This window comes from Lycorma delicatula, chromosome 1 (assembly GCF_047948215.1).
Source record: "Lycorma delicatula isolate Av1 chromosome 1, ASM4794821v1, whole genome shotgun sequence".
Lineage (NCBI taxonomy): Eukaryota > Metazoa > Arthropoda > Insecta > Hemiptera > Fulgoridae > Lycorma > Lycorma delicatula.
Window position 1 is genome coordinate 314,602,823 of NC_134455.1, and position 27,903 is coordinate 314,630,725.

A 27,903-nucleotide genomic window follows, 5' to 3' on the forward strand; every position below is an offset into this window, starting at 1 on the left:
AGAGCCAGACTAAGGAATGATTCCTGAAAGAGGACAGCAGCTCTTTCAGTAGTTTTTAAGAGCATAAGGGCTTTTTTACCGCCAGGTCGACAGTTAAGTATTGCCTCAGAGGATGAGATGAATGATTTGTAGCGTGTGTGAAAATACCATGCCTGACTGGGATTCGAATCCAGGACCTCCTGGTGAAAGACCAACACGCTACCATTTGCACCACAGAGGCCAGCCAGGAAGACTTAAATGACCAATCATCGCTTTCAGTTATATTTTTATTACATGTAATTCATAACAGATTTAGATACATTTCATTTACTTTAATATTATATTATTAGCAACTTATTTTTGTGAGGTTAATTACGATGTACTGTACAATATTTATATTTTAAATAGTATTATATGTAAGTATTTTATTTAGATCCACATTTTAAGTTACATTTACAGAAACTGTAAAGCTTAAGTTACTTAACAGAACCGAATTAATCTTTAATATATCTTTTATTGAACTGATTTAACTTTAATTACATCTTTAACAGAATTGATTTAACTTAACATCTTTAATTGAATTGAACTAATTAACAATAATATTAAAGACAAAAATATATATTATAAAACATCTTAGAATTCAACTTAGATTAACATATATTTATATGGCTTACATAAGTAAGAAGAAAAGACTTACATAGTTAATTTATCATTAATAAGGAGGACATGAAACTGAACAAAAGCATCAAACCCACAGAAATTTTAACTCATTTAAACCTACACTTTGGAGATGCTACACTGTCCCAGAACAGAGTGTATATGTGGGCCAGACAATTTAAGGGCGGATGAGAAAGTGTAGAAAATGAAAGTCAAGATCAACACCAAAGAAGTCTCACAGCTGAAAACACCCATGTCGTTTGAGAGCTTATCGAAGCTGATCGCCGGTTCACTGTTGAAGAAATCACGTCAGAAGTGGGTATCAGTTACGGGAGTGCTCAATCCACTATCACTGATCCATCTTGGCTTTAGAAAAATTAGTGCTCGATGGGTTCTAACGTTGATAACTGAAAATCAGGTGGAGATCCGTGAGAGACTACTGAATTGATTTTGGCAAGAAGGGAATGATTTTTTGAGGCAAATTGTCACCTGTGATCAGACATGGATCCATCTTACACTCTGGAGTCAAAAATGGAAAGTAAGGTGTGGTGAAGGAAGAATGAGGGCTGCCCAGTGAAGGCCAAAACCCGTCTGTCAGCTGGAAAAGTTCTTGCAATGATTTTTTTTGGATCAAGGGGAATTTTACTCTGATTTTCTCCACAATCAATGAACAGTGAATGTGGCTTACTACTGCCTGCTGCTACAGTCAACAAAAGCCAAAAGACAAATCCAAATCAAAAGACAGGGTATACCCAGCAGAAATGTCATCCTTCTACATGACAATGCGGCTGCACACAGTGATTTTAATAAGGGATAAATGGGGAAAAAATGCAATGGGAAACCTTCAATCACCCTCCCTAAAGTCTAGATTTGTTCCCCTATGGATATTTTTTGTTTGCAGCCTTCAAAGAATCACTTGGAGGGGAACTATTCAAAAACAACGAAGACATTGAGGAGCACATACGCAATTGGTTGCCGACTCATCCTCAAACTTTTTAACAAGAAATATTCAAGCTTTCAAATTGTTGGCAAAAGTATGTAGATCAAGCAGGAGATTATATAGGCTTGATGAAGTGCTAATTCTAGTACTTAATCAAGCAAAAAGCTACTATGTAGTAAGAATGTGGCTACAAACTAAATTCCCATGGTAACCATCCAGATAAAGAGTTCAAGAATCACGAAAAATGGTGCAAAAAATAATAAAACAGTTTATATATAAAAGTTTAATGTGAAATAGTTGCAGAAATTTACTTTTCTGTGGCTAATATTTTATTTCACAAGGTAAAAACAGTTACGCAAAATAAACATATTTTTTGTACAACTATTATTTTAATTCTATTTTAAACAATAAAATCAATGAATCAAATTCATAAAACTTAAAAATTAATATATACAAATATGCAAACAATTTGAAGTAAATAAGGATTTCACAAGTATTTGCTTTGGCCCTGTGAAAATCTTGTATCAAGCAACTGAGCCTTTTTAAAAATTGACTTCTTTTGTGCTTCATCAAACCTATTAGCTTGAAGATCAATATTTCTATCAAAAGGTCTTCGTTCTGGTTTTTCTCCTCTCTTCTTTTTCTCTTTCTAAGAAAAATAACAAAATACACAATATTATAACAGTAACTTATTATTTATAAAGCAATTAAACAGAAATTTATAAATAACAAATGTAAGTTCCATTTCATTGCATCATCAAGTTATAAGCTACTATGTACATACATGTAACTTTTCTTTTAATAATCATACACTATGATATGAAGAAATATTTTATCACGTGCAGAGGAAATGATGTGTTCTTACCAGAAGCAATGCCTTTTTTAATAGACAATAAAAAAGAAACACAAACAAGAAAATCTAAGAGGAAGAGGGTGATGAAAAGGCAGGATCTGGGTACCTTAAAATGTAAAATTTTTGGTCAATGTATGGGAATCCTAACAAAAGTCTCCTAAGCCTCTAAGATAGGTTGCTTAAAAGGCCAGCTTCTCCTTAAAAAATTGTAATTTTTTAATTAAAAATGTAATTTTAATTTTTTTAAAAATTAAGACGTTATGTAATTACTTACTAACCACCCTTGACTACAAGTGGTAATTGTTTATTTTTAAGTTTCATGTTGATTATAAGGCAAAATTTAAAGAATAAGAAAAGAACTATATTTTATAGCTTCACACCATGTACTTGTACAACCATCAGCTGACTGAGAAGACACTTATACTCACTCCTTAGTATAACTAGACAAAAACATGCAGGCAGTTGTATGAAGCCAACTTTAAGCAACAAAAGCTTCTTTTTGTAACTTATGCTGCAGAATAATTTTTTCTGAGAAATATCTGTACAGGAATATTTTATTTTTTGTATAAATAACTTATAAAATGATTTATTATTTCATAAACAGCAATGTCTATAACCCAATATTGTAAATTAAAGTAGTAAAAGTCATAAACCAAACCCTGTCATTACAACATCAAATTTACTCATAACAGTAAATCCTTCTTACAACTAAATTTGATAACAAATAACTAAATAATAACTTTGTATAAGTAAAATTTATAGCGGCCTCTCTGTCTCTCTTTTAACTGACTTGGATTGGACCAGATCATGATCAGATAACAGAAAACTAAATTAATGAAATGGAAGCTCATCTATGACTGTTGAGAACAAAAAATTGGTCATATTTGTAGTAAACACCCACTTTATATCAATAAATTATATATGTATATAACAAAACTGAATAAATGTATGCTGTGTAAATAAGTAAAATAATTAATAAAAAGTTATGAACCCAGCACATATCAAAATGAGTTTAAGATCTCACATTTACAAAAATTATGATAATGTTCATGAATGACTAATTTTAATTATTATAACAAGAAAGAAAATACAGTGCACTTTTACTTTCCCGCTATAGCGATTATGCAGATTATAGCTGTAACAGGAAAGTATATAGATTGGGAAAAAACTGGTTTTTAAGTTTTCTGCTTTAAGAGACATTTAAAAAAAATAGATTTAAATAAATTGTAAATAATTTGAAAAAAAGATTTTATTCCAGTGCAACTAAGTCCAAATAATTTATTTTTGGCAGGCAGATGTTTGTGCATCTGCCTGCCAAAAAATCTTTGATGGTGATTGTATAATTTTTATTTTGTTCTTTTTATTTATTTTTTTTATGGGTTCAAGGTTCATTTCCTCGTTATTGTTGTAACAAACTGTAGATATGTATTATGTATGCTGGCCTGTATTTGGTCCTATAAATCTTGACTCCGTTGACCAATTTTTTTCAAACTTGCATTAGATTTTTGGAAAAAGGTGTAGGAGTGTTTTGGCCGAAATGGAATTTCAAATCTTTACTGGTGCACTTAAGCAAAACTTTTTTTTTACAAATATTGAAGTTTTTTTTTAAGATCACAAATTACCAAAAAAAATAATTTTATTATTTACCCCTCTCCAAGAATTTTACTTTACACATTTTTCTTTTTCTTTTTTGTTAGCTACAAATGAACAAAAGAATTTCTAATGATTTAATACATTAAACTGTAATATTACACATAGATATTATCCCAGGAACTGAGTGTTACAGTTGTGAAAATTGGTAATTAAACTCTTCTTATAAAAAAAGTGATATATATTTTACCATTTTTCAAACATTCACTTTGGTGAAGCAATACGGTACGGCCAAATTTTATATAAAAATTGAACTTGTTTCTACCACATTTTAAAGGCATATTGACCTCATCAAAGTAATGAAAAACACTTTACATAAATATCGTCTTTGCATAAAGATTTCCACTCCAAAGATCAAACCATACTTTAAAAAAAGTTTACAAACAAAAATTATTGAGCAATGTTTGTGGTTTTATTATTTTCATTATTTTTCAGTGTTTTCATTATTTTGATGAGGAAAATTTAAAATGTGGCAGAAATCTTCCATGAGAAATTGAAAAAAAAATGCATCCTAGAACTGTGCATAATACCAGTTGTTTTCAATAAATTATTGTAAAAACCAAATAACTGGCGTCAAAAGCACACATTCTAAGATCTGCTGTGAATTAATATTAAATTCCAGTAATCAAATAAAGCTTCCAGACAAAATTTGTAGAAAATTTAATTCTGAGAAAATTAATAAACTTTTTCTTCAAAAAAAAAGTGGCAAACAGAAAGAAGAAAATGAATGTGAAATCACAGTTTCCTCACTGAGAGGTTTCTTTGTTCATATTGATACGTAGAATCTGAAACTGAATATTCGACACTTTTTTAGTTATACTCTGAATATCTATGCTATATATAAAATAAAGTGTCCTGACTTACTGACTCATTAACACACTGTTAAATCATTTAAGCAAGATGAATTCTAAACAGTACATTGTTTATATAACATAGGCATCCACTACGGATGGACTTTGGGAAACTCCATCTATAAAGGGGGATAAATTTTTCACGAAAATACTATATCTCAGGAACAGAAGGTGTTACAGTTATAAAAAATGGTATTTACATTCTTTTCTAAAAACAAACTGACCCACGTTTCATGATTTTTCAAAAATCCAATTTGGTAAAAAGGGAAGCAAAGTATCCCAGGAACTTAGTGTTACAATTGTGAAAATTTGTAATTAAACCCTTCTTATAAAAAAAGTGATATATATATTTTACCATTTTTCAAACATCCACTTTGGTGAAGCAATATGGTACGGCCAAATTTTATATAAAAATTGAACTTGTTTCTACCTCCTAGTATCCTTCCGTTTTAAAATATGAAGCCATTTTCATATTAGTCTATATATCTAACACACGTATATCAGCACAAGATTGTATCATTGTTTAGTTATCTAATTACCTTGTGACGAATCTCCTTTATTCACTCTAACTTGCTGGTAAAAATATAGTACAGCTATTTTAATTAATAATGAAAGAAATATTTATATATTTTATTAATTAGGATTCACTATTTAAGAAAAAAGAAATTTAGTTTTTATGAATTCTGTTAAAATTCCTTCTCAATCAATAAATTTTTATATTTCATATCAATATAAATATTTAATATTGAATTTATTACCAGAATTGTATGCCGTGATGTTACTTAATTATACATTTACACCATTCTATTACATAATGTAAATTTATTTAACCATTATAATCATTGGTGTATTTCAATTAACTCCAGTCTAATAAATGTTAAACTTTTAATCTAATTTAGAAAAAATCAAAGTTTAGAATAATTATAATCAGCATAACCTAATTCTTAATTTACAAGTATCATTGCACTTATATTAAAAAGATTAAATAATTTTTTTATTTTATAAAGGTTTTGATAAGGTTTATAAGTTAACCTCAAGATAACAGGAATTCTAGAAAAAAATATTAAATCTATTTATTAAGTTATTATTATTTATAAGTCTATTTATTATTTATACATTCCTGTATGATTATAACAATAATTTATATAATAAATATAAAAATAAATTAATAATTTCATATAAATAAATAAAACTAACTTCAAAAGCAAGCATTGGTATGTAGAATACAACGGAGTACCCGAAAAAAAACGAGAATTATTATTTAAATTTTTTATTAAATAATAATATCTTGAAAACATTACAGTCCTTCAAAACACTGTCCATTAGATGATTAGCACTTGTCCTAATGGTTTTTTCTTTGAAAAATTTTTTATATTTTTCTGAATTGATGCTGTAAAGTGCCCCCAACGATTTTTCCTACATTCTGAAAACGCTTTCACTTTACGTTTTTCTTCATTCATGGGAATAAGAATAAGTTGCAGGAATGGTGAGAAACCATTGTTATAATGACTGTTTTTCAACCAACAAAACTCAAAAACTTGTTGTTTTCATGAAACATTGTTTGTTCTTCAGCACTGTATGGTCAGGCGCATTCTCATGATGAAGCAGCCAGTACCCCAATTGCCACAATTCAGGTCATTTTTTCTTACTGCTTCACGCAATCATTTTAGCACTTGCAGATAGTAATAGTGATTAACTGTGGTACTATAATGACTCCTGTGATGTCAAAAAACAAACAATCATGGACTTCACATTTGATTTTACTTACCAAGCTTTTTTTGTCTCAGCGATGAAGCTGTCTTCCACTAGCTGGACTGATGTTTTGTTTCAGGGTCATAGCCGTAACAATCAAGATTGATCCCATTTTATGACTTTTGACAAATATCTGGGTCTTTTTATGTCTATTGTTTCAATTTCTGGTACACTTTCAGATACTTTTCACTCTAATCATCAGAAAGCAGTTATGGAACAAACTTTCTTGCAATGTGTCTCATGTTCAAATCTTCACTTAGGATCTTTGGCATAAACTCCAGGAAATTCCAGTATTCCCTCCAATTCATTGACTGTTATGCAATGATCAAACATAATGACATCGCGCACTTTTTGAATATCTGTCTGTTCTGGACATTAAGGATGAGCCAAACAAGGTTCATCTTTAAGTACTTGGCCACTTCTGAACCGGGCAAACCACTCGTAAATTCTTACCTGGCTTAGAGCTTCCTTTTCTTAAGCTTTCCAAAGCACTGAAACTACTTCTACCATTGTTTTCTTTAACAGAATACAGAATCTAATATTGGCGCTTTGCTCCTTAAAATTTGCCATCGCAAAATCACCAAGTTCGTTGGGAGAGCTTAATCCCTCTCCCAATGGTCTTAGAATATTTTCTTTAATATTCAAATCATAACTTTATTAATTTTTATAGTATATCAACATATTTTACATCAACATTTACAGGAAATTCTAATTTATCAAAAATAATTAATTTAACTATAAGGTATTTATTTAAAGAATTTTTAAAGTAATTCACTCACAACCCTACATCACATTCAGTGCACTGATAATGGCAGCATTTTCTTATTTTATGGATTGAACACAGTACATATCTTAAACCACTCTTTCTAGTAATGGGGTACAGTATCCAAAATATATTTCTGGATGATTTGCAGAGGATTTTTTTCATTGGAAGGTCTACCTTTCTTTGGCTAATTGTCTGTAATGTGATGTTTTATGATTTCCTCAACTAAGGCTTCTCAAAATTTCAATATTAGTTTATCTCCTTTTTTATGTAAACAGTAAGCATTAAATATACACACATTTATTAAACATTTAAACTGTTAATGTTTTCTTGGTATGGAATCCAAATCATTTAATTTTGTCATTTTCCAATTCAGAATCAAGATTGTCAAACATGTCACTATCAGAATCACTATCACTAGATTCAACAGTAAACACAGATACAATCAGAATTTAACGGCTAAATTGTTTACCGAACTCAAGACCTCACAACTGCTTGACATGGGATACATGATTTTGTTGTGGGAAGCTTCAAATGATGATAAATCGAAATTGAAATGTGTACTATATTAGTACAAGGATTGGTATAGTTGAGTGTACAATCACCTGTAGACTTCATATGAGGTTAAACAATTCAAAACAGGTTCAGAAATGCTGTGTTGGATAGAAACACATTTAATGAATTTCTTGGCTGTCGACAGTCAACAAAAAATCATTAAAGGGTTAAGAAAATAATCACTCTCTCCACTTTGTACCTGAGCAATGAGAAGTGAGACTATCTAGCAAACATTCCTAGCAAGAGAGGGCAGCACCACCAACCCAATTGCCTACAGAAAGTAGTTTTTATTTTTTGGGTATCCCCTTGTATAATAATATTTTAACACGGTATACAGATTTTTATTAAGTATGACAATCCCTAAATAACTGTTAGACAAAGAAGAATGAAATTTAGAAAATGCTCCTACCTCAAAATCATATACTTGTCAGAATAAGACCTCTACTTAGGATATACTAACAGACCTCTTTTGAAAGTAGGTATAGAAAATATTAAATGACCGCCATTGATGTAGCCTAATTGTATATTAGATTTGTTTGTTTTCAATTCCTTTTAAAATAATATATCAAAAGTTTAGAGTTACTCCCTGATGTCTTGTAGGTGTGGTAGCCTCATAGCAAAAAATAGATCGTTTAAAGTAGGGGCATTGTTGAGCAATTATTTGAGAAATAGTATAAGTTACTTTTTTAAAATTTCCTTTGAAAAATATTACATGGCCACCATTTTGCTTTGAGCTTTTTGCTTAAAGATTTTTAACTTAAGATTTTTGGTTTTTAATGCGACTACTTAAGATTTTGTGTTACACCTATTTTTTTAATTTAAAATGTTTGAACTTTCTTTCCTGGGGGCCTCGTAAATAGGTTTATAGCAAAAAATAGGAGTTTTTAAGGTAAAAGCATTTGCTAAATTTAACATCATTTAAGAGTTTAAAAGTTATTTAAGGGAAGGTAAATTAAAAAAAATTAACATTATGTGTGTATGTATATATTTTATATAGGAAAGTTGCTTCAACATTTTTTTAATATACATTTTTTCTGTTGAAATCTAATGCTGAAATGCATCTGATTAGGGAAACCATAAAACAATTTTTGACAGACAGATTTATTCCTCCCTCCAGTTTGAAGTAAAAAATCTAATTTCAATTTATTTATATTCTTTTTTCTTTACTTATATGAATTGCAGTTTTTTTTTTTTAAGAGTCCTTAGCGTGAAATTAGTTAAAGACAATTTTATCAATAATTAGTGCAGTGAAAACTCAGTGTAAAATTTCAAAAAGTTTTCCAAAGAAATTGTTTAAAATTATTGTTATTTAAATCCTTTATGAACTGATACATTTTTGGTCAATAAACATTTTCTAATTTACATGCCATATCATATGCCTTCATATATTTATATTAAAGTTCACAGACAAAATATCTGATACTTCTCTTATAAAGAAATTATCAAAATTACAGGAACTGTTTTTAAAAAATTCATCTCTTAAATTTTTCAAAGTAGTATTCAACAGGAGTACATTTTGTAGTTATATTTTTAGTATGCATTACTAAAAAAATATCATTTTTGTACAATTCTACTATTTTTAATTAATTTTTTCGACATTTTTATAATGTGTATTTATAGAAATGGATTTCAAACAATATTATAATAAACCGTTAATCATATTTTTAACATGAACTCATTCTGGTATATTACAAATGTAACTCATTAAAATTCATATATTATCATTAAAATTCAATATTTTATGTATTGTACTAATTAATATCCAAAATATAAGCAAGAAAATTATACATTTTACTATCTATTTTTTTCCATTACTTTTCTTAATTTTTATAAAATTGCAGGTAAGTATACCTGTGAAAAATCCAGTGAAAAAAAATTATTCAAAGAAGTTTGAAAAATTTTTGTACTTCTTTCGAATAATTCTGTTTTCATTTTTGCTAGCACTTCTTAATGGCATGTTCATATTTTAAATACTTACAACTTAGGAAAAAACAAAAAAAGAATTATTTAAAGTTTAGAAATCTTATGTACTTCTTTTGAATAATCTTGTTTTCTTTTTTCCCAGCGCTTCTTGTTGGAATATACAAATTTTAAAAATAAAAACTGTAAGATCTATGAATAAACAAAAGCAAAAAAACCATCTGAAGATATTTGAAAAATTTTCATACTTCAACAATATAATTTTATTTTCATATATTTTTCTTAAAACCCAGTATTTTTTTAAATATCTACAAAAAAAGTAATTTCCTGCTATTATATCTTTACCATGTTTTACAATCACAACAAATTAACATAAAATATTCAGTTTCACATTGTATATGTACATCAAGCTGGGAATATGTTTTGTCTTTAATTTAATTTTTTCTCTCTTGTATAAATTATTGAATCTAAATTTTAATAAAAAATAAAATTAAAAAGTTAAAAACAAAAGAAATGTTCAGTTCTTCTTTAAGTTAAGATATGCCTTATAAAGCAAGATATGCTTTATTTGATAGATTTATCTTCTTATATGCCCCATATAAAGCCAAGATATGCTTTATTTGATATAGTTTAGTTTGGAGATGAGGCAAGCATCTCGGGTGTCTTAAATCTGAGTCCTTGATTAGGGTATGGCTACCCCAGTAAGAATATCCCTGCTCCTCCAGATAAGAGTTGAACAATGAATTAAACTCCCAATTTCATAAAAATTGACACCCATTGTAAATCCTATAAAACATCTCAGAATCAATAGATAAAATGGAATTAGAAACTGAAAGGACAAAAAGAATTGATAAATTGAAGATAGACCAGTTATTTGGTTCAAGGAAGGTTAGGTCTAACACCCAGATGAAGAAGATGGTAAAAAAAGGAAGGCAAAGAAAGAAGTGGTTGCAGGAGGATCTTTGGAAGATGGTCATTAGAGAGTGAAAAGGGATGGTGAAGAAGAGAAATGGGATGGAGTAATGTGGTGCAGGATGCAAGACTCTTCAAGGGTTGTAGTGCCAGGATAAATAAGTAAAAAAAAAGATATAAGTAAAAAATAAGTAAATTGATAACTCAGTAAAGAATAATTAAAAAGATAACTCAGTAAATTATAAAGGATGTTAGGAATAAAAGTAAATAATTCAGAATAAAAGAAATGAAAAAAAAATTACATCTGGAACCTGCTTTGGATAGCGTAAGTTACAAAGGTTCCATATGGTAAGTTATGGAACTTATAACAAAATTTGGTTATTCGAAAACAAAATTGGTTCGCTTATGAATGAATTTGTTTATAGTTTTGATTACTCTTTATAATTTTTTTTCTTCTGGCGAATATAGCAGAATAGCTATGTTAAAGGGGAAAGATCATGTCAAAAATGGGGTTTGGGTTTTTTGCAAATTTTTACATTTTTGGGTCAGACTAGTTCATCTAGACCAAAAAAATAAATGCGTGTGTGGTTGCATTGATTTTGGCCTTAAATCTAAGGTTTGACCAAATCAATTTTCTTCAAATTTGCCTCAAATATTTCTACATATCGGGTATTAATCATATTATTTTTTTTCAAAATTTGTTAAAGGGAGGGGATATTGCAAAAAAATCAAATATTGAGTTTCTTCAGAGATATTTTTCAGAAAACCTTTTTAAAACAAGTAATTATGTACAATGCATATATAAGCAATCAAAAAACATTTTCAAAAAATCATCTCCCACCTCTTAAAAGTGAAAATATGTTTTTGTTCTTTGTTCTATCTCCCTTCGTTAAATATTTTTCAAAATTTTTGAAACTTTACACTTCATATATAAAGTTATAAAGTTTTCAAAATTTTTTTTATAGTTATAGACCCAAACCTAAAACACAAACATTTTTTGAACATTTCTTTTACTGATTTTTAACCTCTGTGAAGGGGTTTTAGATTTAGATAAAACCTTACTTAGCTTTTATAAGAATTAAAACAAACCTAATTCTCATAACAACAATCATAGTAATTATCAAAAACAAAAAACAGAATCAAATAGAAATGTTACTAATATAACTTTTGACAATAAAGAAAAATTAATAATTACACTTTCAAATTTAATTTTAATGACAGTAATAAGTATAAAATAATTAAGAATATCACTATTGATATTGAATATAATATTGAAAGAATGGATATTTTAGATAAGAGTCAGATAATAAACATAATTATTCATAATATGTATAAAAAGTAATATAAAAAAATTAAATAATAAACAAATGAGTACAAAATATAAGGTTATCAAACTAAAAAATAAACTATAAAAATCAGACAAAACTAATACACCAATTATGAATAAAAATAAATACAAAGAACTTATGGATAACTACAAGGCCTGTTCAGAAAATAACTGAACATTTATAACTATGTGCCAATGGAGATATTTAGCAATGTGCAGTTGGTGGCAGCGTGCTCCATATAATCTCCTCTATAAACTAAAAGAAAACTAAATGAGATATCAGCAATCCTGTTCTTGGATTATTGATATCTCTTTTAGTTTTCATGTTATTGTTATTTGAGTGTAACATGTTTAAGTGTTAGTAACAATTTTTGTAAAGTGTAATTTTCAGGAACAACGATACAATGTAAGATTTTGTGTGAAACTGGGGAAAACTTTCACAAAAACACTTCAACTTTTGAAACAAGCTTATGGAGAAGATACTGTGGGTCATAGGCAATGTTACGAACGGTTTTCACAATTTAAAAATGGTTTTCAGTCAATTGAAAATGACCCTTGACCAGAAGGCCTCCGACTTCAACTGATGATATCCACTTTCACAAAACGATCTGGTGCTTGCAAATTGCCGACTGACTGTCAGAGAAGTTGTGGAAGAGGTTAGCATCTCAGCTGGATCATGCCATGACATTCTGACTGAAAAACTAAACATACATTGAGTTGCAGGAAAGTTTGTTTCTAGTTTGATGACCGAACAGCAGAAAGAACATTAAGTGGATGTTTGTCGGCAACTTCTTGAACAAGGCAAAGACAAACAATGAACATTCATGCAAAGTATCATGAAAGCTATGATATTGTTCAATCATCACAATGGATTGGCAAAGGATTTCCATGTTCCAAGAAAGCAAGTCTGTCTCAATCCAATTTCAAAGTGATGCTCTGTTTTTTTTTATTTTTTATTTTAATGCAAGTGTGCATTTTGAATTCTTGCCTCAAGGTGAAACAGTAAACTGCACGTACTATCAAGGCATTTTACAATGGTTACATGAAAAAAAAATCAGCAAAAAGAGATCAGAGTTGTAGAGAGACAACTCATGGTTCCTTCACCACAACAATGCACCCGCACACTAAGCTTTGTCAATTCGTCAGTTGCATACCAAAAATCTGATGATTGTCCACTCTGTCTCCCTAATCACCAAACCTGGCTCCTTGCGATTTTTTCTTATTTCTGAAATTAAAATTGGTGATGAAAAGATACTGTTTTCAGATGACAAAGAAAATTCATCACGGACCTTAAAGGCCATTTCAAATGAAGCTATTTAGGTCTGCTTTGCGAAGTGGAAACACCACTGTGAAAAGTGTATAAATAGGGGAGGAGAGTACTTTGAAGGGAACAACGACCAATAATCAGAAAAATTAATAATAAAGATTAAAAAAATAAAGTTGTTATTTTCTGAACAGACCTTATATATTGAAAAAAATAATTTAAAATAAATAAAAGACCCAACAAACAAATATTTAAAACTTTATAAGATTTAATAATAAATATATACTAATATTTAATAATGATAAATTATCACTGAAGATTAAACCCATACATACTATAACCCCCAAAACTTAATGGATTACATAAAATAAATATTCCTATAAGACCTTTAATAAGTTTTAAAATAGCACCTGCATATTACATAGCTAAAATACTTAGAATAGATATGAATTTTAACTGTAAACATAATGTAACAAATGGTTGTCATAAATAAACTCTATCAAAGTTAATTCTAACTTTTTCCATTATCTCTGTATTAAGTTATTCTTATGTTTGTCTTCTGCATCCTCCAGCCTTTCAGATTTAAAACAATCAACTGTAGTTAATGTCAGCTGCTGTTCAATTTATTGAAGAGCTATTTCTAAAGCATCCCTTTACGTGAAAAATCTTTTTTCTTGATTGACAGCAGATTCATCCTCACTTTCATTATCCTCTGTATTATTCATTGCTGCCACAACAACTTCATCATCAAACATTTCTTTTTCCACATTTTATCTTCATTTAGCTATTCAATTAGCTCTTGTTGCTTAGCAACTTCACACCCTGTATCACGTCTTACTAATGGTAAGAGTTAATCTTTCACAGGCTAGATGTAATATTATCTATAACAACTTCTTGCCAGATATTTTGCTGTACAGTCCAGTCAGAAATTGCATTCCACTTGAAAGCTATCATGTAAATAATATTCTTGGTGTTAATTTTTTTAAAAAAAGCTTTGTTATATCAAAATTAATGACATCAGTATTATCCAAAATTGTATTCACTAACTTTTTTTTGTACAGTCTTTTCATAACACCCTGAGTCTTTACAATAACACCCTGATCCATCAGTTGTATTAACGATGCAACTTTTGGTGGCAGGAACATGGCTTTAATTTCAATGTAATTGAGGGAATCACTTGATAGAAGACCTGAAGCATTATCTAATAAAAAATGACTTTTTCTGAAAGATTCTTTAATTTGGGAAATGTTTTACACTTTGAGAATGGATTCATTATCAAACCAGTCATGAAATAAATATGAGACCATCCAACAAATTTATGAGCATGATAATAAACTGGTAAAGATGAAAGAATATTTTTAAATCCCTAGATTTTACAAATTTTCATAAAACAAAAAGTGGTAATTTACGTCATCCCAAAGCATTTGAACAAATAGTAATAGTGATTATGTTGTTAGACAACTTATGACCTGGATCATTTAGTTCTACATTTTGTCTGTCATAAAAGACTCTCATTCAAGCCCACTTCATCTGTATTACAAATCTGATTAATCACCATGTTTTATCATGATTTTTTATAAACCAATTAGAAGAATCAGTATTATAAAACATGTACACATTGTCATTTTTTCCATTTGGTTAACCACCACTCACTAGTCAAGAAATTCACATCATCATTAAGTGACTGATTTAAATGTAAAGATTTTTCTTAAATTATTGGGCCATTCAAAGACACACCTTTATCTTCATTGAACAAATCACAACCATAGAATATTATTTTAGTTTCTAAGCTTGATTCTTCAATATACAACTAGATATTAAAAAATAGATGTTTCACTTCATACACTGGAAACTTAAGACTTATGTTCATTGTTTTATTTTACATCCAGTCCTTGATTACAGTTTCCCAAACCCCAAAATCAAGTGTAATTTTTTTAATTAACTCCTCTGTTTCTAAATGTCCCAATGCTTCTAAATTTATTCTCTAAATAAAAGGATAACATATTTTCTTACTATGACACCCATATTTACAGTTTGAACTATAATTTAAATTTCACGCTTTCAAATTTAATATACGCAAGCTTAAAATATTTCAATTTAGCTATAAACTGAAGACACATAAAGGTGTACAATTTCTTTGAAAGCAATGTTAACTACACAATGTCTGTAACAAAACTGTTGTCATTATTGAAAATAAAAACATCGATTGTATAATCCATTATGCAATGATTGCATAAATGGGGGATTGTCACTACCAGGCACATCTAACTGCTGAGCATAAACAACATTTGCTTTGCATTATTTTCAAAACTCCAGCCTTTATAGATGCTTCTATCTGCAGTATCAATTCATCAATTATACATACACTATACTGATTTGTAACAAAGTACAGTACTGTATGTAAAATCTTTTACAGTGCTTAATCACTTACTGCAGTACCATATTTTATTATGTACTTATAAAATACTAAATAATTATAGTTTACCTTAATATTTACTAATAGAAAATTGTTAGTTAAACACTATTTTATTAGATATTAATTTTTCTAAATTCACTTGTAGAAGAGACTTTTAATAAATGGTTGGTTCAGAAACTTCAGTTAAGAGAGAGGCCACTACTTGTATACACTATATATATCATGTACAAGTGTTCAAAAAGTTTATTTAAAAACATTAATTTTATTAATATTTTCTTAGCACTATTTGTCTGCCTAATAAACCAATCTCCCCAATTTTAGGGAGCTGTAGAAGGAGAGAGGTGAAAACACTTCTAAAAATAAAGGTAGGGCATACTTTTTAATGCCTGTATAGACAAAATAAAATTAAATGACCTGGGATTCAATGCTGATCCATTAAAAATATCTAGTGGGTCAAAGTTAGAAGTAATACAATTTACAATAGTTTGTAAAAGGGAGAACTACATAGTTACTGGCAAACTGACTGAGGTTTCTAGCATTGCTTGGGATGTTTTTATAATCTGATGATATTAAGAAAAATCTGAAAACATACTGATAACTAAAATTAGCGCCAATAACTAATGTAAACACCCTAAATAATAAAACAAACAAAAACACTAAAAATTATTTTTTTACCAATACTTTTAAAAAATAAATTATAAAAAAAGTTATAGGACAAATGTGTCTTATTAGTTCTGAGAGTAAATGTTCAAACTGTGCACTATTTTTTGTGACAGTAGGGAATATATTTTTGAAAAGATAACCAGTTCAGGCAGTACTGCTGTCTGGCACCATGTGATGTTAAATATTTGCCTTTCCTTCTTTTCAACATAATCTGTTTGTAATTTATTAAACATGTGTTTTTATTCATAAATTGTTAGTGCATAACACACAACCATATGATACAGCCTAGTCACCAAGATTGTTGGATTCAATCTTATTACATTATCATAAGATGCGTTAAATTATGGCGGGCAGTGTGTTGAGACACAGCTCCTGATGATTCACTCAGCTCCGTATAATTCACTCAGCTCCTGGCAGTTTACTCGGCTCCATCTACGCTAGAATCAGCACTAGAAACACACTAGAATCTGCCAGTCTCATCTCATCTAGTCTAGTCTGGATTTATCATTTGAAAAGTCATATTGTTCAGTCAAAATTTACACATCATACAGTAGACATGTACATACATTAAATTATAAATATTTTTCAACAATCTATTACAAGTTAAATTAAATCATGAACATGTGACTATACAATTTTTAATTCAAGTCAGTATTTATTTTATTTACAGTCCCCTTAACATAACCTAACATGGCAATATCTGCAGTGGTATTTCATATATAGTTAGTTCCCTGTCACAGTTTATCAAGATGAGCAGACTTAAATTTATCAACTTAATTCTTTACAGATTCTCCAAGGAATATCTCCAAAAGTTTCCCTTTCCTAATGTTAAACATTTTATTTTATTCTACCTTATTAAACACTTCTTAAGATTTGCAATTGCCCCATGTAGCGAAATCCATGAGAGCAAAATTAACCACACCTGCATCCATACTCTTCTTAAAGTCAGTCCTTCATCTGACACCCCTTTTACTCATATTCTATTTAACTACTAATACTATAAACTACTAATGAATATTTTTTTATGCACAAGATGTTAAATTAATAGTGCAGTAGGTACTTTTAAAAATCTGTCTAATGCCAGTTTCAGTTTGGTAACAATTTTTTAGAAATTCTGATAGACTTCTCTATCAAAAATTTTGCATACTAATCTGTAATGTTTACATTGTTCTGATACACTTGAACAATAAAACTAATAGTATCCCTACTGGTTTAGTTGTTTAAATGTTTTATTCTTTAGAATAAAACTACAAGCTTGGAAAAAAATTTTTATCTCAAAATAGTTTCTCTGAGGTCATTAGTCATTTATTTTTCTTCTTCCCATGTCTGATAATAATTTTCTATTATAAATTCCTCCTGTAGTTAGGCCTGTCTAATTTCTTCCTTCATAACCCTGATAAATAAATATTTCAGTACTACTTCACAAATATTTTCTTTAATTTTTTAGACACTATCTACCTCTCCACTAATTACTTTCTGCTCTACTTTTCTACATTCCTTCTTTTTCAATATATCTTCATAAGTTGTTTTCATTTTCTATTAATTTAAAGGAAAATGATTTTAATAGATCCTCATTACACATTTTTAAAGGCACTTAAAACAACAACAAACATTTCATTATATCAAAATGTGCCCATTAACCAATCCACTTAATTGTTAAGTGGTTCATACTTTCCCATATCTCCTGGCCTTACCGCTATTATCAATCATATTTTGTAATTTTTAAAAAGATTAGTAATTATAGCCAGATAAAATTCCGAAAGCCTCTTTTCTTTTTTCATTTCTTTGATCTAACCATTCTGCTTTAAAATTTCCTTAAAAATAAAAAAATTTAATTTCCTTTTAAATAAATATATAGAATGTCAAAACCATCAATACAAGTATCCCCTAAAGTGGCGTTTCAGTGTCTCACTGCCACACAGTTAAAAGATGTTGATAAAGTGGAAACAGTATGAAAAAAATTGATCTAATTTCAAGTGTATTAAAGGAGATGAAAATTTGATGACAGTGAGCCATCAAACATTTGTTTTCTTTAACGCACTTGAAATTAAATCTTTTTTTTTAAACCATTTATTTGTTGTTCAATTATTGTTCATTTATTTGCTATTTACTGTTCAAATACAAGAGCTCTCATCAATTACTACCCTTAACAAATACTGAAACAACCACTGTTTTCTTTCAGAAATCATTCCTCTGCAAAGTATCCACCTATGTATCCACTTAAGTATGGTACAACTGGCTGCTTCTCAATGTCATAGACAAGTTCACTGACCAATAACATCTTATGTTTCTAAAGAAAGTAACAAATTTATTTTATAAAAATTCAATATTAAAAATAAACAAACTAAAATTGAATACATAAAATATCCAAGTTTTGCATTAACTAAATAATAAAAACATTAAATTCTGCACCTGTTGTTTTTTTAATTTTTTCTGATGTATTTCTAACAGTGACAATTGCCTCTTTTCATTTTTGCATTTCTCAGCCATTTTTTCCATTTTTTTATCTCTTTCATTAATAATTGCAATCTTCATATCTTCTTCAATAGTTTTTGAGTCACAACTAGCCTAAAAAATAAAATAATAAAAAACACAAAAATTAATATGAAAAATTCATTAAAAACACTAACTTCCATGTAAATAAATTTAGTTATATGTTGAATCAATTTTTATAGTACCCAAAAATGTCCTTTTAATTAAATATATCAAATGTTAAATAATTTATGAAAATTTGGATAAAAATAACATCTTGAAATTAAACAATTTCCTCATAAATTATCTTTTTTATTTTTTTTAATCAATGAAATTAATTTAAACTGCTTTATTAAATTTAAACATTTACCATGCACAAAACCTTTTTGACCACTCTGCTCTATTTTTAATGATCATTATTAAAACTAAATTGGAGACATAAAAATAAATTCAACATGTGTCAAAATCAGTCAAAGATTTTTTATTAAGTACCACATAAAAGGCGGCAGCTGACATCAGTGATTGTAAATCCGTAGATTTTTTGTTGAAATTTAATGATATTTTAATTTCTATTAAGATGTAGCATTCATTTATGTAATTTAAAGACTTATTAAAAAGCTTATATTATTTAACTATATTGTAAATCATTATATTTTATAACAATTAAATTAAACTACTCAATTTTCATTTCAAAATTTTATTTTACAGAATTTGTAATATTAAGAAAAAAATTAAATTAAGTCCATTAATGATTGTAATAGGTGTAATGTTTAGGATTCAAAATTTGTAACTTTTCTCCAAAATAACAACTTTAACAAAAGTTGAATTGAGCATTTACGAGGTGCACCTGGATATATCTGGAACAAATAGGAAAAATTTGTCAGGTGAACTACATCTAAACAAACTACAAAGCTTCATTTATCACCAAATCACACCTCAGTAAATCATACCTAGAGTTGTAACTTGGGACCTAGTCCCACCACAGGTGATCGATCCCTTGATAGTCAATACACAATTCTTTTATGTAATATTCCACCAGATGAACCAAGCAACACCAGAGTTCAGAGAAGACAAAATTTGGATATGGTGGTGGGCTGCTACTTAGAAGATAACAAGTAAACTCACTCATGTAGACTGGTAAACTAAGAATAATAACTGGCCTAATAGACCAACACAAAATTCTCATCATGGGTCTGCAGGAAATAAAAAACACCAACCAGGACACAATGTAATTTCAAGGATACAGGCTCTACAAAGGTATACCTGGGAAAATGGTGATGAAAAATATCCCAAAGTTTGGAAAAGGCTTTATAGTCAGCCTCAAAATAATAAATTCCATACAAGAATTCAAGTCACAATTCCCAAGAATTTCAACACACCCTAAAAGCATCTGATAAAATCTATCCTATAATAAAACCCATGCACCCATTAATAATAAAAATAATTCTCCACAAGACCGTAAAGAAACAGACAAGTTCAGGCTATAAAACATAGTCATAAAAGTCCTGACTATAAATAATATCTCCAAAAACCATGTTAAACAATTAATAAGAAATTTCAATGCTCAACTAGGCAGAGAAAGAAGATACAGTGACATCGGAAAATGGCCTGCCCAAAAGAAAACCAACAAAAATGAACAGAGACTTGTCAATCTCTGCAGAAACCACAACCTAATCTCAAAATCCACATACTTCAAGAGGAAACCTCAAAAACTCAAAACCTGGAAACAACCCAATTACAAAGGAAAATGACAGCTATATCATGTCTTCATGGACAAACACCACCACAAGGAGTTCCACAATGTAAAAGTTCTCCGAGAAGTAGACACAAGCTGAGATCACCATTTAATCAAAATTAAAATTAATTTTATTCTGCAAAGAAAGCAACAAAATCAAGCCCCTAAAACTAAAAGAAAAATGGGCACCAACTAATCAAGAATGAAAATTACCAAAATGCAACCAAAAAAATAACAATCATGGATAAACTCAAAGATCTAGTCAACAACCTTAAACAAATCATATTTCACCAATCCCAAAAATCAAAAACATCCTTCCAAAATCTAGTAAAACAAAGAAAAGAAACCACCCGAGCCCTAAGTAGAATAAAAAGACACCATACAGACACACTGAAGTCAACACAAGAAGAATTCAATAAAATACAGTAAAGAAACTACTATAAAATCTAGGTAAAAAAATAAAAAAATTTAGGTAAACATCAAGGTAAAAATCAGCTCCAAAAATACGAACCCCCAACCCTACTAACAAAGAATGAAAACAGTAAACTGGTCCATCACAATAAAGACAATGCAGAAATCCTAACTAAATAGTTCAAAAAACTCCAAAATTGGGAAGAATAGACAGAACTCCTAAACTTCAACAGTAACACTCCAATAACAAACCACTAGAAAACAACAACCCTCCCATACTGAAAGAAGTCTACCAAGAACTGGGTGAGATGAAGAATTACAAAGCAGCAAGAGAAGATCAGACTTTTGTAGAGATCTGGAAAAATGGAGGAAGATCAGCAAAAATTTCCAATCAACAGGTTATCAACATCTGACTCAAAGAACTACCAGAACAATGGACGACAGCCTTCATTCATCTGCTACAAAGTGACAAAACAGACCCTAACAATCACAAGGGAATCTCAACAAAAGACAGGATCAATTCACAACTTGAAAAAGAACTGGGAGAATACCAGGGAGGTTTCAGATCCTGAAGGAACTGTCCAGACCAGATCAGGAGTTTCAAACCAATAATGGGTTACAGTAGGAAAAGAAAAGACATGGGGATAACACTTATAGATTTCAAGAAAGCAACACACAGTCCACAGATTCTCTGTGGATGCAGTCCACAGAGAATCCCTACTAAAAATTTTAAGACACCTAGGATTACATACCGAATTAATAAACACGAATAAAACTGACCTTCACAAACATTAAGTTGAATGTAAAATTCAGAAATGAGCTCTTGGAACCATTTGAGATCAAAGCAGGGCTGCGCCAAGGCAGCAGACTCTCACCGCTATTATTCAACTGTGCTCTAGAAATGGTAATGAGGGAATGGCTCAAAAAATGAGCACTCACTTACAATAAAAAAATAGACCTTACAACACAGTTGCAAAACTAGAAGCTGATTACGCAACAGAAACACCCTTCTACCTAAACAAACAAACAAAGACAGACAGATTCAAGAAAATCAAACGAAGAATTGGAAGAACCTGTATCAATAAAAAGTATCAGAAAAACAGGCAGTGGTGGATTGTGCCCAACAAAGTTATATACAGAGTTAGAACCCATCACTGATACCATGCACAAGAGACTAGGATTCTTTGGACATATCATGACAATACAAAATTCAAGGCTTCTGAAACAACTACTATAGTACAATCTCGACTCAAAAAACTCCAACACATGATATAGATGGCAGAGAAATAAGAGAAGATCTGAAGGAAATTGGCCTTATCCCAGAAGACAACACAAACAAGATAAAATTAAACAAGAAAATCAAAACAAAAACACTCGCTTCACACACTCACAAGACAAACCTCACAACACTAGAAAGGACACAAAAATCAAAACATATGAAAAAGTACTGGGAGGACCACAGGGCCCAAACAGTCCCATCGAAGAGACTTGGATAATGGGCTGACTAAAGTGATCCTATGCGATCATAAAAGGTAAAAATAATAATGATGATTGTACTAAAAACTTTAATTGGAAGCAAACCACTACAATTACAGTACCTAGTTCACCTATTCTTCATTAAGCTTCAATAAAACAAGTGTAATAAGAAAGAAGTGGTACTGGTGGAGGATGTAAATATAACTGGAGTTAATTTTTTAAAACTGTGATTCTCTCACAAGTAATATGTTAGCAGTTCATTATTACAGATATTTTATGAGGTAAGGGTTAAATATTTCTAATGCAGTTTTTATTTTTCATGAATGGATGTTAGATCTTTAAAGTATTTTTTCTGTTTGTATAAGCATGGTTTACCAATATTAAAGGTTAGAATGTGTTAAAGATATAATGTGTACTTATCCCAAGAGATAAGTAAAGGCACTTCTATGTTCTTTAAAACAGAAGAGAGATGATCCCCATATACAGAATGTATCATGAAGTTCTCCAGGTACTTTCATAACCTATTCTACTCGTGAAAATAATGGAAAAAGTTCATATAAACATATTCAATCATTTAAGTTCAAAATATTGTAATGTATAATTTATTATCACCTGGTTTTGAAGCAGTAGTTTTCGTTCACGATCAGCTGGTGTATCAGTCCAATCTGATCTATCACTCATATCAGGGCCCTCTTTCATGCGAAAAGAACGAGGACCAAGTCCCAAACTTTTTGCTCTTTCTGGAGGAAGTTCCACCATCCAACTCTCTCTTGCAATTTTTTCTTTCACCTCTGATCCCTAAACATAATTACATAAACATGAAATTATTAATCAATAAAATTTTTTAATGGCTAAGGTTTTGGCCGAAACATTTGATTGGCCAGGGGTAGGGGTTTTGGCAATGAGCCTTGGTTAAAAAACAAAAGTACAGAGTTTACATGAAAATTTCAAAAAATTAAGCTGCCATCCTTTCTTGTTGAAATTCTAGGCGTATGGTCACCATACCCCTCAGTAAAGTAGTTACTCTAATAAACAGTAAATTGGGATTCTACACATAAATACTGAACTGCAAAATGCAAACACATAAATGTAAATAAATATACATGTATTTACAATCCAGTTTTAATAAAAGTTTATTCATTTCAAATGCTGTAATTTAACTAGGCCACATTTACATTACTGAATAATAAAAGTTCTTCCATATTTACTACTTATTATTAACGTCACCCTTTATCATATTAACACAGACATCCAATGTTTATCATGTTACAGTCATCTGGTTCTTCTAGCTACCAATGTAACTCATTTTGAAAAAGTTTGAAAAAAGTGTGAACAAAAGAAAAGATCATATATTAAAATGTTAAAATTAAATAAATTAATTAATTAAATAAATCATACTTAAAATTAAACTCAAATTTAAATCAAATACTCTCAAAAAAAATATATATATATCTTGCTAGCAATATGTACACTACAAATTTCCATCTCTCAAATTAAAAAAAAAAAAAAAAACCATAAGTTACAATATATATGGCATAGATATGTTCTGAACAGAACAGAACGCAAGAAATCTTTTATCCCCCTACTTACTGCCGAGCCTGGACATTTTTCCCTTCCTGCTGGGTCTTTCTATTTAACTGGTGGGTTATTTACTTTTACTCAGTTTATATTTTATTTAAATCAGTTTTAAGATGAACAGAGTTTGTGATTGCTTTCCAACCCTTCTTTAGATGAAAATAATGCAAAAACAAATACATATAAACATAGGAATGGAAATGCTTTGTTTTCGAATTATGGCTAGCAAAAGATTTCACCTGGATTTTAGCTCTTCTAATAAAAAGAAGCCCTACTGTAATTTTTGGGACCCAAATTAAGGAGTAAAGTTAGTGGTTTCTTATGTAATTTGAGCTGGGAAATAGGATAAAATAAGTCCCAGAACTGTAACTTCAGTAGTTTATGATGGTTGGGCTCAAAATTTTTTCTTTATGGGTGAACACAAGCATTTCCTTTCCATGCTCTATCTTTTGATTACAGTTAATAATAATGAATCTATGCCTCAACACAGGTTAGACGAATGTGCAGAAAAGCACCTTCCTGCTGATATTGTTGTTTCACCTCTGTGCACATGGAAAGTTTTGTTTTCTTATGGTGATCTGTTCAACTCTCTTGGCCCACCTTCTACTTGTTTATTGTACTTGAGCTTGTTGGTGACAAAGTTACCAGCTATACCAACACTTACTTATATTCTCAACTGTAATTTATTTGTTTTCTTAGATGAAAGAGTCTAAGTGAATCTCAGACACTGTAGTTGTAACTTCAATTGGGTGTCCAGAACAGTGCTCGTCAACAAAGTTCAACCACCTTTAAATTTTTCTTCTCATTTGTAAATATTTCTGCAGTTTATACAACTTTGCCCATATTGTTTGGTCATACAAGAGTAAATGTTAACTGGTTTTTCAGAGAGCAAAAAACGGATCACTGTAAGCTGTGTAACTAATTCGTAAACTTCAAGAGAACTCGCCATTGTAAAATGAGATTTTGAAGTTATACACAAGTCAAATAGCTCATCAAAAGTCATCACAGGGTTATCCAGTTACTGTTTTGAAAGTATCACAACACTAACAAACTGTTTTGCATCTACAGCTATTTGTGTTTTAAATTATTACTTAACCTTGTATTAACATTGTACTAACATAGTTACATTACAACCATTGTGATTGTTATATATTTTATTTAATTCTTAATTTAGATCCTAATAAAAAATGCTGTAATATAAAAAAATGGTCCAAAATAATAAAGCATTTTATGTTGATATATATAAAAAGTGAAATATACTACTGTTTTAAAAGTATAAAAAATATTTTTCTGAAAATGATTTAATTTATCATGCTATAAATTTATATGTTTACTGTCCACTGGAAAAACCACAGTAAAATTTAAACCATAATTTAATTATCTGGATATTTATAAAATAAATAATTATTGTCTTCTATGTGCTACAAAAATACTTTCAGACATTAAGCTTTTCAAAGATCAACCCATTGTTAAAGCTCTATGTGTAAACATTGGTCACCATTACGTCTACAATGGGTTAACAGATATTTAAATTCAGTTTTAAGAAACACACAAACATCAAATTCTTCTCCAAAGACTACAGATTTAACATTTTTTTAAATAATATTCATAATAGTAATGTCCACAGTAGTTTTGTAGTCTGCTGATAATAATCTTTATGCCATCTTTTCATCTAACTTTCTGCTATCAGACATTTATGTCCTAATTTAATAAACAGTTTCATTTGGTTTTCAGTTTTGTTAACATAATTATTGTATTAAATGTCCTAGTTAAGTGAATTGGCAAATTGATAATTTATAAAATTACTGTGATTGTTAAAAAAAAATATTTAATTAAGTGTATGGGTAAGGATGGTGATTTAACACTGGACCAGTTACACATATCCTTTTGTAGGAAAAGCTCATATATATAGAAATAACTTGCAAAAACTTAACATTTGACTGAAATCTATAAGACAAAAAACAAAATGACATAGGACACATGTGTAACAGAACCTTCCCAAATAAATATAGTTGAAAGTCAAACTCATAAAAATATATTAAAATGTAAAATTGAAAATGACAAATGGATATGAATATGTAAAATTCTTGCTGTAAAAACGAACTTCAACAATGGAATTATCTTTTATAAGAGGATGAATATAGAACAGAGCTGTATATTTAACACTAATCTTAGGACGATTTTTGAACTTGTTGGCCCCAAATGAAAAACTAAGATAACTCCCACAATTGCAGCTAAATGCATTGAATATGCTAAGAGCCACTTACACTGGATCAAACTGGGCTGCCAGACAGTTGGAACTTTTGTTTTATAGTTTAACATACTATCTTAACATTTTTTACAATTAAAATACGTTAAAAATTCATTAAAAAATACCAGTATATAATAATTTAACTTTTTTCTACTAAAGCGTTTTAGAGAACTTTATTTGATTTATCAAAAAAAGAATCAATTTTCTTCATATGTAATTAGGAATGTTTAATGTTAAAACATTATAGTGCAAGACAATGGATGTACTGTTAAATCTGTGTATATGCTAGATACTTTATAAAGCTTAGTAATTCTGTGTATACTTCAAGTGCACAGCACATATAATCTTTGGCAGAATGTAGAATTTGGTAACTGAATTTTTGTTTAATCTATTCAAATTTATTAGTAACTATTTTAGGTATTTCCTTTATATACATATATCAGGATTTTTTAAAGAGTATTGTTCAAATAAAAAATCGCTTCAACAGAAATAATTTTTTTAGATGAATTCCTAGACGAAATACATCAGTTATTGAAAGAAAATTTTAAAAAATCGTTGAAAAACAATTTTCTTATTTCAAAAAGGTAATCTTTGATGAAATTATTTTATAATTATACAATAAGCAAGTTGAAAAAGGTAATTTTAAAAAAACGGAGTTATACCTCTTCTGCCATTTTTTGTTTCAAATAACGAGCTCTGATTTCCAACTTACGTTGACTCAATGACATTTCACCTTTATTAACACAATCTGGAAGAGGGCCAATGACATCTTCATTATCATCTTCAGCACTGACGTTTCTTTCAACAAAATTTGAATTATGTTTAAATTCTTGAGAGGATGATATAACAACAGGTGTTTTCTTTAAATGTGGTGGTAATGCAGGTCCATATAAATCACAGTCTGTCGTGTTGTTAAGAAAATTGTTATCGTCATCCTTGGACAAATTACTATCTTCAATTCCTTCAAATTGTTTCTTTAAATGTAGAGGTAAAGCCGGACCTATTATTCTACTTTCTATTTTCTCAGTGGAATCGCATTTCGCAGAAACTGTATCAAGAGTACAACAATCAATTTTATTGTGTTTGTTTGTTAATTCTGAAACTAACTCTTTAGTTTCGGAACATGAATTTAAAACACTACCAGGCACTACGGGCCCTATTATAGAATCACTTTGAGACATCACCCAATTATTAAAACAACAAACACTAATAAATGAAATATAAATACAACATAAGCAAAAAACAACCCGATAAATTGAAAATGTATTTCAATAAAAAATCCATACAAATTCCTTATGAAGTCATTGATTAATCAGAAAAAATTCAATAATAGTTAATGTGGACATAAACAATCAATGAACCGCAGTAGTACGAACAGACCGTAACCTCAAATCTTCCACAACCTCAAATCATTCGTTCAGCCAACTTTTGCGAGACGACCTAGTCAATGCCTGTTATATAGTGCGTTACCTTTAATTAAG

The 27,903-nt window shown here is 29.5% G+C and overlaps 1 protein-coding gene across 1 annotated transcript; it reads right to left on the reverse strand.

Moving 5' to 3' along the window:
- Positions 1 to 327: 327 nt before the first annotated feature.
- LOC142334124 (GPALPP motifs-containing protein 1) lies at positions 328 to 27,855 on the reverse strand. The gene is made up of 4 exons (XM_075381857.1): positions 27,085 to 27,855; positions 23,209 to 23,394; positions 18,915 to 19,070; positions 328 to 2,225 (listed from the first exon to the last, which is right to left on the reverse strand). Exons 1-4 carry the CDS (start codon positions 27,601 to 27,603, stop codon positions 2,064 to 2,066), a joined length of 1,023 nt encoding a protein of 340 aa, XP_075237972.1. The 5' UTR covers positions 27,604 to 27,855; the 3' UTR covers positions 328 to 2,063.
- Positions 27,856 to 27,903: the final 48 nt, after the last annotated feature.

Excerpts from the sequence above, each read along its gene's own strand:
- LOC142334124 (XM_075381857.1), bottom strand. The coding sequence starts at position 27,603 with ATGTCTCAAAGTGATTCTATAATAGGGCCCGTAGTGCCTGGTAGTGTT. Across the intron at positions 23,395-27,084 it reads AACAAAAAATGGCAGAAGAG|GGATCAGAGGTGAAAGAAAA; the intron begins GTATAACTCCGT and ends AATTATGTTTAG. Across the intron at positions 2,226-18,914 it reads AAAAATTAAAAAAACAACAG|AAAGAGAAAAAGAAGAGAGG; the intron begins GTGCAGAATTTA and ends TATTTTTCTTAG.